The 12,712-nt window shown below is 41.3% G+C and overlaps 1 protein-coding gene across 2 annotated transcripts; it reads right to left on the bottom strand.

Moving 5' to 3' along the window:
• Nucleotides 1-1,603: 1,603 nt before the first annotated feature.
• PTTG1 (PTTG1 regulator of sister chromatid separation, securin) lies at nucleotides 1,604-9,538 on the bottom strand. 2 transcript variants are annotated; one of them, XM_029217613.1, is made up of 6 exons: nucleotides 9,478-9,538; nucleotides 8,945-9,045; nucleotides 8,412-8,596; nucleotides 6,970-7,063; nucleotides 2,512-2,670; nucleotides 1,604-1,764 (listed from the first exon to the last, which is right to left on the bottom strand). In XM_029217613.1, the coding sequence occupies exons 2-6, from the start codon at nucleotides 9,033-9,035 to the stop codon at nucleotides 1,685-1,687; spliced, it is 609 nt and encodes a 202-aa protein (XP_029073446.1). In that variant the 5' UTR covers nucleotides 9,036-9,045; nucleotides 9,478-9,538; the 3' UTR covers nucleotides 1,604-1,684. The 2 variants fall into 2 exon arrangements, with proteins under 2 accessions (XP_029073446.1, XP_029073447.1); XM_029217614.1 differs by having other exon boundaries at nucleotides 9,428-9,481.
• Nucleotides 9,539-12,712: the final 3,174 nt, after the last annotated feature.

Genomic DNA, 12,712 nt, shown 5'->3' with positions numbered 1-12,712 from the left:
CTTGCTCCCAGCCCTTTGTTCCCTCCACCACAACAAATCACTTTCCAAAGTTTCTAAGTATATTGTAGGGTATGAAAGTCGCTCAAAACTAGGCTTTGCTTTTCAAAGTGGCCCTATTATACCTGAGGATATAAGGTCTAATCCTCTCCCTTAAAGTCAAGTGCCGAGTTGTCTTACTTTATTCTCTTTTAGAAGTCTTTCTACTAATTTCAGAAATCCAGGCTGGTTCAGCTATGTTTACAGGGTCAAAGTTTGAAAGTCAGGGGACTTCCCTGGCAGTCCAATAGTTAAGACTCTGCACTTCCACTGCAGCGGCATGGGTTCAATCCAGGGTCAGGGAACTAAGACCCTGCATGCCAAGCAGCACAGCCAAAAAATTTTTTTCATTTTTCTTAAGTAAATAAAACTAAAAAAAGAAGTTTTAAACTCAGGATCAGAATCTATATGTGTTCCTAGTGTTTCATGCCTAATATCTTGCAGATTCCTCTAATAACGATGGAAAAGAAAAGGCTCACATTCTAACTTGACTATAGATGCTACAGATGTTTCAGGAGAAAGCCTTCCTATATAAGTTAGTATTTAGCAAGGATCAAATTCAATTGGCTGCCTGGCCCAGGCAAGTTAAGTGAGTTAAATAGGCTGAGTCACAGAAGAGAGAGAGTAAGAGGAATACTTCAGTTCTCCCCTCAAACCATCTCACATAGGGTTCAGAGGACGGAAAACCCACACTTCACGTAAAAGGCAGCCACTCCACCAGGTGTTGGAAACAAGGGCCTACTATAAACAGGTCTGCTTTTCCAAGAGAAGCTCTAAAACCAAAGATATGTGAAACTCTTAATTTAAAATGGTGGCAACAATTAATTTTTTTTAAACATCATCCAGCCCCTCTGCCCAAAAGAAAAAAGAAAAAAAGAGAAAATCCATGAGCAATCTGATATTTTGATTCCAATCTCAGCTATGGAATCAAAATACCAGTTCTATCATTTTCTAGCTCTTCGTGTCTTTGATATATCAGTGAACTTCTGAGCTTCACTGTCCTCATCTGAAAAACAGGGTCATGAACATGAAACACAATAATGCTTATTAAAGACTTAAAAACAATTCCCAACATAGAGTTAGCAAATAAATAGTTTCCTATAGGTAGAAAGTGGATCTTACTATCAGTAAATTATCTGCTGTGGTCTTCAGAGAACCCAATTGAAGAGCTCAAGAAGGCAGAATTCTCAGATTTAGAGCCTTTCAAATTCTGATCACTGAATACAGAGTATTGAAGGCATTAGAAGCTAAACAGAACCAGCAATAAAGAATGCCTAGCAACAGACACAGTGAGCTGGAAGTAGCTCTTCCTATTAAGAGATCTATTAACTGTCAGTAGTTAATGGCCACAAAAAGGTAGTAAAGTACACATGGTGGGGTATATGTTTCAGGGAAAACAGTGGCAGCTTCTAAAACAAGCTGTTAAAACAAAGCAGAGGGTTTCAGGGAAAGTTTTTTAACTCGGACAAACTTCTCTTCTCAGATTATAGACTCTTGTCTGTTAAACACATCTACTAGTTTTCATACTGTTTTAAGCAAATTCCAAACAATACCAACCACAATATTAGGAAGAGTTTGTTAAACAAAGAATTGCTTTATTAATACAAACTATTAATACATACCCACAGACTATAAAGTGCTAAGAAATTTAAATATCTAAGTCATAGCAAACAGGTGGCAATTCAACATCCAGGGTCGACAGAATGCTTGAGGGAGACTGCAACAGATCTAGAAAACAGGAATTTCTTGTTCAATATCTGCAAATCCTCGTGTCCATCAACACACACACCAGTTGTCACTCTTAATCATGAATTCTTGTTTTTCCCTTTGTCTAAGGAATCTTTACCCCCGCGCCACCTACACACACACATACCCGCTCTCACTTATTTCTTGGAAAGTGGCTGTGGCCACAGAATTAACCTTCATTATGAGATAAATCATAGAAGTACCTGAAATCCCATCATCCTTAGAGACCCAAGTAAGGGCCAACAATTATCATTAATGCAATTGAGCAAATAGTGTGAGGTATTCCATCAGAACAAATAGAAAACATACTGATGATGGCTTTTGACCACCAGTTTGAACCAAGACCTCAAACTTTCTGCAGTAAAGGTTTGCCAATTGATGCTATTACGTGGGTCTTGATCCTACACGAGCTTTGGGTGTAGCTTGGAATTCTCATTCCAAGCAAGTTTATTATACTTCAGCTTATAACCTAAGAAGTTACACACTAAATTTCCTCTGGTTTTGCTTGTATCTAAGACTGTCCCGATTCCAGAATGACAATTTTACATTTGGGACTAAAAAGCAGTACCAGTTGAGAATAGTTTTCATTATCCTGAAACCTTATCCCTGCAGTCTGAAGGATAGAAATTACTTATAGGCTAACCTTCTGCACAACCTGTCCCCATGGTAATGGAAGTGTTATGACACAGATTGTTTACAGACCTTCTAGAAGGGCACTCGTTCACTTACTAGACTCCCACGGTAGAGAAGACATCTTCAGAGGTGAAGGGGGGCCCAGGTGTAACAGCTGTTCAAGCTCCCTCTTCTCATCGAGGATCATGAGAGGCACTCCATTCAAGGGCATGTGTGCAATCTGGTGCTCTTCAGGCAGGTCGAAACTCTCGAAATCTGCCACAGAAAAGTACTTTGTCAGGGCAGCACTCCTCAGGGTGGTCAGCTTTCACAGGGCCCATGAGCTCAAGCTATTTTTTTTTTTTTTTTTTCTGTACGTGGGCCTCTCACTGTTGTGGCCTCTCCCGTTGCAGAGCACAGGCTCCGGACGTGCAGGCTCAGTAGCCATGGCTCATGGGCCCAGCTGCTCCGCGGCATGTGGGATCTTCCCGGACCGGGGCACGAACCTGCATCCCCTACATCGGCAGGTGGACTCTCAACCACCGTGCCACCAGGGAAGCCCTCAAACTATTTTTTATAATAATATTAATATGTTTTTCCACTGTGTTGACATTTACAATGATGGTCCAAAAGCAATGGTAGAGAAAACTGCTGTGCATGAATCAAGGCAGTGGCAATAAACTATGCTTAGTAGTCACTATATTCCTCGCTGCCATTCATTTGCAGTAAAAAATGCGTTTCACATACTTTACCACATGCAGTAAACAGTATTAATTTTATTAGCTCTCAACCCTTGAGAACATGTCTTTTTAGTATTCTGTATATGATGTGAAGTATGCCATAAAACACATCTACCGCATACTGAAGGACCATGGTGTTTTCCAAGAAAAAAAGATTCGTGCAATTATTTGATTTGCAAGCTAAACTAGAGGCCTTATTCCTGGACAGCATTTACTTGAAAGAACTGAAAGACAAACTGTGGTAACTCAGCCTTGGATATGTGTTGCACATTATTTTCCGAGGAATGAAAGAAGTCTACCACTTAAAGGGAAACGGTATTTGTTGCCAATGATAAAATTCACAATTTCAAGGGGAAAAAAAACTGGAATATCAGTAAACTTATCTGTAAGCATTAGCTTAAGAGCTTCCTAATACTGAAGACTTTTCTGATTAGATCAGTGGTGATATTAATGAGTGTGCTTTTGATACTTCATAATGAAACATTTCAACATGACCTACATTTCCCAGGGTACCAGTATTTCTAAATGATCAATGGTGATAAATGCAGGATAAAAGATACCTTCAAAATGCAAAACAGACCAATGGATTTTATTGTCAGAGCACACAATGTTTACTGAAACGGTTTTGGATTCCACGTTGCAACTATGCCTACAGAAACAGCCACTTGTTGAATTTTAGTGTAATGGCAAAGAAAACTATCTATACTTATCTAAAAGACTTAAGGTCTTCCCTGGTGGCGCAGTGGTTGAGAGTTCACCTGCCGATGCAGGGGACATGGGTTTGTGCCCCGGTCCGGGACGATCCCACATGCTGTGGAGCGGCTGGGCCCGTGAGCCATGGCCGCTGAGCCTGCGCGTCCGGAGCCTGTGCTCCGCAACGGGAGAGGCCACAACAGTGAAAGGCCCGCATACAGCAAAAATAAATATATAAATAAAAGACTTAAAATGCTTCTCTTTCCTAAATACATGTCTGCATAAGGCCAGATTTTCTTCATATACTTCAACCAAAACAAGATGCAACAGATTGCAGAATCCATGTGAACCCAGCTGTTTTATGTTAAGCCAAATTAAGCAAATTTTCAAAAATATAAAACCATGCCATTCTTCTCACAATTTATACATGTAAAAAAAATTTTGTTTCAAGCTACGTACATTAATGTAATGTGTTTTTTTTTTTTAACATCTTTATTGGGGTACAATTGCTTTACAATAGTGTGTTAGTTTCTGCTCTATAACAAAGTGAATCAGTTATATATATACATATGTTCCCAATGTGTTTGTTTTTAAACAAATTAATTCTTTTTTAATTTCTCAATTTTAATTTCTAATATAGAATACATAAACACTACACAAAAGTTCTTTGGGGTCTTCACTAATTTGTAAGAGTGTAAAAGTCCTAAAACAAATTTAAGAAATGCTGTTTTAGGCAACATTTCTTCTTAAAATCCAAGTGCCTTTCAGATTAGGAATTATTTAAAACAACTAATTTTTCTTGACAGTAACAAAAGTAGGATTAGAGTCTTGCCTCTTTTCGAAGAGGTAGTCAAGAAGAAACAGACAATTTGAACAGACTGATCACAGTCATAAAACTTAATTTGTAATTTAACAAAACTCCCCAAGAGGTTAATTTAAGCATTTTCTCAAAAGCTAAGAACAAAGAAGGACGGAGAACCATCATATTCTGAAGTGCGAAAGTTCTCTAAAGCCTAAATACTAGGAATTGGTCTATTCTTTTTCAAGACTGATAAAGCTCAGAATTCAAAAAGGAATTGAGTGATATGTGACTACTTAATTTAAACACTGAATTGTAAAGGAAAGCATAAACAGACAAAAGACCCCAGAGGAAATAAGTCTGCAACATACAGGGCTAATTACCTTTATCCACTGAGTTCTTTACACACTTACACACACACACACACACACACACACACAGTGTAAGCAAGTCACAAAAATCAAGAGAAAACAAAGATACAAACAGAAAATTAAAAAACTATAAATGACCAATAGTCAAATATGCTCAGACACACTCATATACCCCAATTTAAAACAATAAAATACCAATTACCTTTCTGATTAAGATTAGAGCTTTAAAACATTTGCAGTTAGATTACAGGGGAAGCAGGCATCCTCACCCACTGAAGGTGGCTTCAATAATTTATGCTCCTATTTTGGAAGGCAACTTAGCAATATCTCTTTCCTCCAACACAGCATATCTTAGTCCTCTTTCCTGGTCAATATGCATAAATCTACCTCATTTTCCTGAATGGTAATTATTAGAACGGATGTACCACATTTTATCAAAACTTAATCACACAGCTTTGAGACCCAGCAATCCTTCTTGCCGTTTACTCTCCAGAGAGACTCACAAACTCTCAACAATAATTGCATAATTGTTTTGTAATATATAAAAGCCAGAAACAACCTAGATGTATACTAGTGGAATGATTAAATGCTCTTTGGATCAAAGGGCAAAAAAATCCAACTCAGAAATCTCAAAGGACCTGTGTGATTTGTCCCCACCCCCTCACCAGTACCATCCTTCACCTCTGCCTTCCAGCTTCCCAGAACCACTCCAGTCCTTTTTTCTGCCTCAGGATCTTTGCACACACTTTGATCTGCTACAGCGCTCTTGCCCTGCCCTGTCCTTTCTTCACCCAACTATTTCCTTATATCCTTCAAGACTCCACTGGGTGTCACTTCCTGAGAGAACTCTTCCCTGCTCTTACAGGCTAGGTTCAGTCCCCCTAACAGGCCCTGTGTTTCTCCTTGCTCACACTCAAAGTGAGATGATTTGTTCAGTGCCTGACTTTCCCTCCAAATCATGGGCTTCTCAGGGTGGGGCCTGTCTTGTTAACCACTGCATCCCAAGCTTATTCGTGCCTGGCGTATGGTAGCCTCTCCTCAAATGTGAGTAAAAAAAAAGCTTGAAAAGCTGGTTCTGTAATAGAAAATATTTCAGATACGTGTAGCAGGTTGAAGGAGTAAAAAAAAGCACGTTTTCACTGGCTATGTGGATTTTTCAGGCATTGTTTTTTGGGGTTTTTTTTTAAGAAATATTTAATATGCTTGTGGAGAAATAGGACAAGCAAGGGTTGGATTCACAACTTGTATATAGTTAGTATTGCTGACTAAATGCTTTAGCTTAGAAAGAAACTAAGTTGTTTTTTTTTTAATTATTTTTTATTTGATTTATTTTTGGCTGTGTTGGGTCTTCGTTGCTGCACATGGGTTTTCTCTACTTGTGGCGAGTGGGGGCTACTCTTTGTTGTGGTGTGCAGGCTTCTCATTGCGGTGGCTTCTCTTATTGCGGAGCACGGGCTCTAGGCACGCGCGCTCAGTAGTTGTGGCTCGAGGGCTCTAGAGCACAGGCTCAGTAGTTGTGGTGCATGGGCTTAGTTGCTCTGCAGCATGGGGGATCTTCCCGGACCAGGGCTCGAACCTGCATACCCTGCATTGGCAGGCGGATTCTTAACCACTGAGCCACCAGGGAAGCCCTCAGGCATTGTTCAACTTGACATAGAGCCCTCTTTCTAAATGGTTTTCTAAGAAGACTGTCCCCTAACGTTGAATAGGTGTAATCTCCCCCTAGGTGGTTAGCTTTTGAGGACAGGAACAATGTTTTCCACATCTTAGCTCGGATTCCTCTTCTGACCTAAGATTATACCTTACAAATAAATTCACAACAAGTGTATTTGTTCAAAGCAACCCAGATTCAGACAGCCTTGTTACAGTCTTGGATCACATGTCTTATTCATAGCTATATCAAGTTACAGTTGAATTGGATCCTAAGAGAAACTCAAGGCTAAAGCATTTGTGCAATACCAAAAGATATTACCTAATGGGTTGAAGGGAAAGAATTTTTCTATTTCTGGATAGGTGTCATCTGAGGCAGGAACAGAGCTTTTTGCTTTAACGGTCTTCTCAGTCATCTAAAACAACCCAAGAAAACATACATTAGTGAGAGCGGAAGCCTTGTCAACTGATTAGTACAAGAGATCATAGGGCTTCTTTAAGACATGTGACTGCTTCACCCCATTTTAAATTGTTTTCAATTTCATGCTGACTTCTAAGAAACCATAATCCTTCATTCTCAAAATTACACACAAATACAATTCAGCAAGCAATTCTAATATCATGGCTCAAAAGTTAATTCTAAAATATAAGTATCAGCACCTGTTAGCATAAGTTATCAAAATGTAGAGTGGAGTTAATTCAGAACTAATTGACTCAATCACCCAACCTAACAAAGGAGAAAATGGGCGTGAATCACCTAGAACAGAAGCTAATCCTGGAAGCCATTTTTGGCTGTTGGAAATATAATTTTCTGTTGGTGTCTCCATCAGTGTTACCTAAATTATTTGCTTGGTTAGTTTTAAAAACCAATTTGTGTTCCTCAAATACACAGAGTAAGTGGCAGCCAAAGACAGCCAAGGACTTTAGAAGCCCACAGTGGATAATTCCCTAGTCTGGAATTGGCAGGCAGTCCACAATGGTGGGCCAAAATGGAAACCTGCTTAGTCTTGATTTATGCTTACGTCACATGTGCATGGCTAGAGGAAATCCCTAAGGCAAGGTTTCCCACATTTCAGTTCTGTCAGATTCTCATCACTTTTGCTATATCCTTGCAATACTTGCATTTAACATTTCTCTTACTCAACTCAGTTTTTTTAAAAAGACATCCTTGTCCTAAAACCACACATGTAAGTCTCAGTTTGAGATCAAGTACTAGTTGTTTTTTCCTAATACACATTAAACAAAACAATTAGTGAAATGAAGTGTTAATCCACATGCTAAAGTTATCTTTCATAGCCAAGTCCTCTCAGTCTAGGATGCACTAACCTACAGTTTGTAAACACACATACCAAGGTCAACATGCTACCACGTTATAACCTAAAAAACTGGTGCTTGCTCTGGAAGGAAGGGAGAAGGATGGCAGCACCTGAGCTGTTATATTAGCAACGTGACCTCTTGCAAAATACCCTCCCTCTCAGTACTTTTTAATCTGTAAGTACATTCTACCAATCAATCTGCTTCAAGACACTCATTAAGGGCAGGTGAGGCAAAAAAAATTCACCAGCTGCTACTGAGACGTGATCTCGAGTTACAGGGGAAGTCCACAAAGACAGTATGATGATTCTCTTCTGCTAATCTATGTTTGCTAGCCTCTATTTCTTTCTATTCACACAGGAGAAAGTCGGGTAGGATGCCAATAGTCATTTTAAGAGTCACAAGAGCTTAAGTGTTTAAACAGCATCTTTATTTATAACCAACACTTACCTTTTTGGTAGAGAAGGCTGTCTGTTTCTGTTTGAGGGGTCCATTAGTCTTTATTGACTTTTCTGTAGCTCTGTTAACAGTTCCCAAAGCCTTTCTGGCAGCTTTAGGTAAAGCTGGTGGAGCATCAAACATTTTGCCAACATGTGGTGTTGAAACCTGAGATCTCCCATCTAAAGCTTTGACTGCTAAAGAAAAAGTCTTACCGTGAGATTATTCCAGCAGTAAACGCCTGTGCAACTTGAAGGCTGACCTTGCCTATAAACGTGGCCTAATTCTCACACCCAAACTTAACCCCTTTTTGACAGCGGCATGGTCCTATGCCTAACAGTACTTCAGTTCAGTACCCTCTTAAATAATCTCATTAAGATACTGAACATGAAAAAGAGACCCATAACAAGAACCTGGCAGTAGCAGTATTGGGTAAACCTGACTCCAATTGCTGGCAAAGTATACTGAATGCCTCCCCCAGCTCCAGGCCACACCCACCACTGATTCACAATACCTGTGTACCTGATTGCCGCCTGTATACTTACAAGGCCCAGACCCCAGCTTCAGCCCGTCCTTAGGAGCCACACGGGTGCCTGGTTCTCCATTTTCCTTGTCAACATAGATCAGAGTAGCCATTCTGGATTACCTAGGGGTGTGAAATACTCATTAAACCCTGGGAGTTAGGGAAGATGAAAGAACCTAAGGTGTAGCACAGACCCAACTTTCTACCCTGGGCACGTCTATGCAAAAACAAGAGCTAAGCAGAGGGAGAAGCCAGATCTTGAGCCGACAGGCACTTAATCCAGCTCTTAACTCTTGAAGCCTGAGTCAGGGGCCCTAAGTTCCAGAAGAGTTGGCGGTTTGGGACTGGCACAGGCCCTGCTACCCATCGGAACCGAACCGCCGTGGGTTGCGGACGCAGTCCAAAGGCCGTGGCTCAACCGGCTGGGCGCTACAGACGTCCCGGGGTTAGTCCCAGCCCCCAATCCCCAGCCCCGGCTCCCAGACATACGGACCCCGCTTCCTACCCCGCCGGACCCCTCCCGCCCAACCACTCGCGACCGCTCCATTCACCCACGTCGGGAACAACAGCCAAACTCTGGCGAGACACGATCTCCAGCGGTCGCGCGGGCCTCGGCGTTTAAACCACAACTTACGCCGCTATTGGTTCATCCGTCCAGGAGGCGGGGAAGGAGTGGGGAGGAGGCTCCCGCGAAGAACCAATGGTAGGAACATAAGCTCCCTGGGCTCCGCCCCGAAAGCTTCCCCCTTCAACTTTGTCGCTTGTTTTCCGGGAGAAGAAATATCAAACCCGCTGACACCTTGATCACGGATTTCTAGTTGTTTTTTAACCTGCTCCCCACAGAAATAGAAGGGGAGTAAATATGGTCTCCAATTCCAAGAAATAAATAATTATGACGATTATTGTAATACCAAGATACAGAGTTGGTTTTTGGAGTTTTTTGTTTTTTCCTGAGACACTTTGGTGTCCAAGACGTTTTCAAATGAAAAGATTGTGAAGTTCAAAAAGTCAAGGTGAGGTGGTGACAGAACTATTTTCCTAAAGTCTTCAACTAATCAACTATTTTTCCAGAGAGTAAATAGAGCAGATCAAATCAAATAGAAGGGGCAGCACTGGAGGAAAGGCATTGTAGTCATCGGGAAAATGACGAAGGGAGACGGATACATAATTGTTGTATTTCAATTAGAGATATAAAAAATACATATACAGGGCTTCCCTGGTGGCGCAGTGGTTGAGAGTCCGCCTGCCGATGCAGGGGACACGGGTTCGTGCCCCGGTCCGGGAGGATCCCACATGCCGCGGAGCGGCTGGGCCCCTGAGCCATGGCCGCCGAGCCTGAGCGTCCGGAGCCTGTGCTCCGCGGCAGGAGAACCCACAGCAGTGAGAGGCCCGCGTACCGCAAAAAAATAAATAAATAAATAAATAATAAAACAAAAAATACATATACAGTCAATATATAGTCCAGTGGGGAAAAAACCCATATTAGGTCCAGTGAATACTAGCAGGGCAGAATTAAAAATTAAGAAATGAAAGTACAGGTAGATAAAACGGCAGTGTTTGTGTCATTCTGTGGTGCTTGTGATTAAGATGGACTGATTCTGAAACTAATATAATAAATCCATTATACTGCAATTTTTTAAAAATGGACTGATTATTTCCTAATTGCAAGACTATCATCAATATTTCAGGTTAGGATGCTGTCTCTTATACAGAATCTGACTTAGGAACAAAATAATGACCTCATGAGTACATAATTCAGGCTTCCTTTAAACTTCTATCATTTAATAGGGACTTTTTTTGTTTGTTTTTGGCCATGCTGCATGGCATGCAGGATCTTAGTTCCTAGACCAGGGATCGAGCCGTGCCCCCTGCAGTGGAAGCGCAGAGTCTTAACCACTGGACCGCCAGGTGAGTCCCAATTGGGACTTATTTTAAACTTTTAACATCTCAACAATATATTCATCAAAGCTGGTGGGGGAAAGACAGAGGGTGAACAAGAGAAAAAGATCAGAGGAATAATAAAGATATACAAAAGGAATTCCAATTTCCAAGATATGGGGAGAAATTGTGCTTGAAAAAGTTGGTGACCTTTTCCTTTCTACAATAAATAGAAATATATTGAACAAGATAAAGAAATCAATTCAAAAGACCAAGGGTGACCTGTGTCATCCAAACCGTACTCCCAACAGGTCACCAGATACTTTTTAACTTGCATGTAAGTTGGGAGAGAGGAGTTGAGCCTACATTACTCTTTCACAAAAGGCTTAGCACTACACCTGGCATAGATATAGTTTGAAACATATGCCAATTCATTGTCCCATCTTCCCTGGCATTTCAGGACCAAAATTGATTGAATGTCTCATTCATTCAACAAATATTTATTGAATGCTTATTAAATGCTGGACATCATGAAGAAAAGAGGAAGGACAAAAAACTGCATACCTTCTTTGCCCCTTCTCTGTCCTTTCTCCTTTATCCCTACCCCTCCCCTTATTTCCTCCCTGTATCTACTTCTAAATGTCTCAGCTCCATATTACATCATCAACACACAAAAGTGTTCATTTTGAAACCAAATCTGCATGACACTGTCAAAAAACAAAATTCAATCAAGTAAACTTTAAGATCTAATTGGCTTTATTCAACAACTCATGAATTAGACAGCATCCCACCTAGCAACCAGACGCATGCTCCAAGGGGTTGTACAAACTGAAAAGTTTTTGTAGGAAGAAGGGTGGGGCATGGAGCTATTAGCAGAATAATAGAAAGGATTATTTTTAGGCTGGGACATCTTTGAGGGGCGGGGAAGGGGTCGAGGAACAGCAAGGTTTTTACAGCTGATTGCCTCTTCTTCCTCTGAGAGGCAGGGTGGGGGTGAGGGGATGATAGAAAGGGTCCACGTGACATATTACCTCTTCAGTACTGACCAGGAAATTCCAAACTGGTTGATTGGATTACATTTCTGGGGATTACATTTTGAAGTTGTGATTACGTTAGGTGTTAAATCTAGGTTTGGTATCATGGGCTTTAGCACAAGTAACACCATTTTGGGCCTGTGGCTTTTATCTTTAACAACACCTACAGCTTCCAAGTGGGGATTCTTTATCTCCTGAAGTTTTGGGGCACAAGGTTTATATCTCCCTAGGGTAAGTCTTCCCCCTACAACAGAAAGCACTGTGTCTCCCAAGGTCACGCAGTAACTGTAAAATGCACAACCACTCCCTCTTTGAGTAACCACTGTTTCCTTACTAATGATGCCCCAAACCGACTCTGCTATACCCCAGACCATTACTGGAGATACCCAATTGCTAAACCATCCTCACCTTATATCTGCATCTAGATCCTAATCAATCCCAGTTTATCAAATAGCAACCCATCCAGAATTGATCCCTGCTTCCCTAGACCCTCCTCAGAATCCTCCAGGGGGAATCTGAACCTTACAAAAGGTTCTTCTCTCTTGTCCAGCACATTCTATAATTCCTCTGAGAGATGTACTCCCTGGCTTGTGCCTGATAGTTTTAACTAAATACACCTTAACACTTCCAAGCAAATTTTGGGAATTGTTTTAAGGAGATAAAAGCAAAGTGTGAGACTTCCCTGGTGGCACAGTTGTTAAGAATCCACCTGCCAATGCAGGGGACACGTGTTCCAGCCCTGGTCTGGGAAGATCCCACATGCCATGGAGCAACAAAGCCTGTGCACCACAACTACTGAGCCTGCACTCTAGAGCCCACGAGCCACAACTACTGAGCCCGCGTGCCACAACTACTGAGCCCACGTGCCTAGAACCCAT

Source organism: Monodon monoceros, unplaced genomic scaffold (genome assembly GCF_005190385.1).
Source record: "Monodon monoceros isolate NGI ecotype Baffin Bay Population unplaced genomic scaffold, NGI_Narwhal_1 Super_Scaffold_12, whole genome shotgun sequence".
Classification (NCBI taxonomy): Eukaryota; Metazoa; Chordata; class Mammalia; order Artiodactyla; family Monodontidae; genus Monodon; species Monodon monoceros.
The sequence above is the reverse complement of the archived record's forward strand: the minus strand, read 5'-3'. Positions and strand labels throughout refer to the sequence as shown.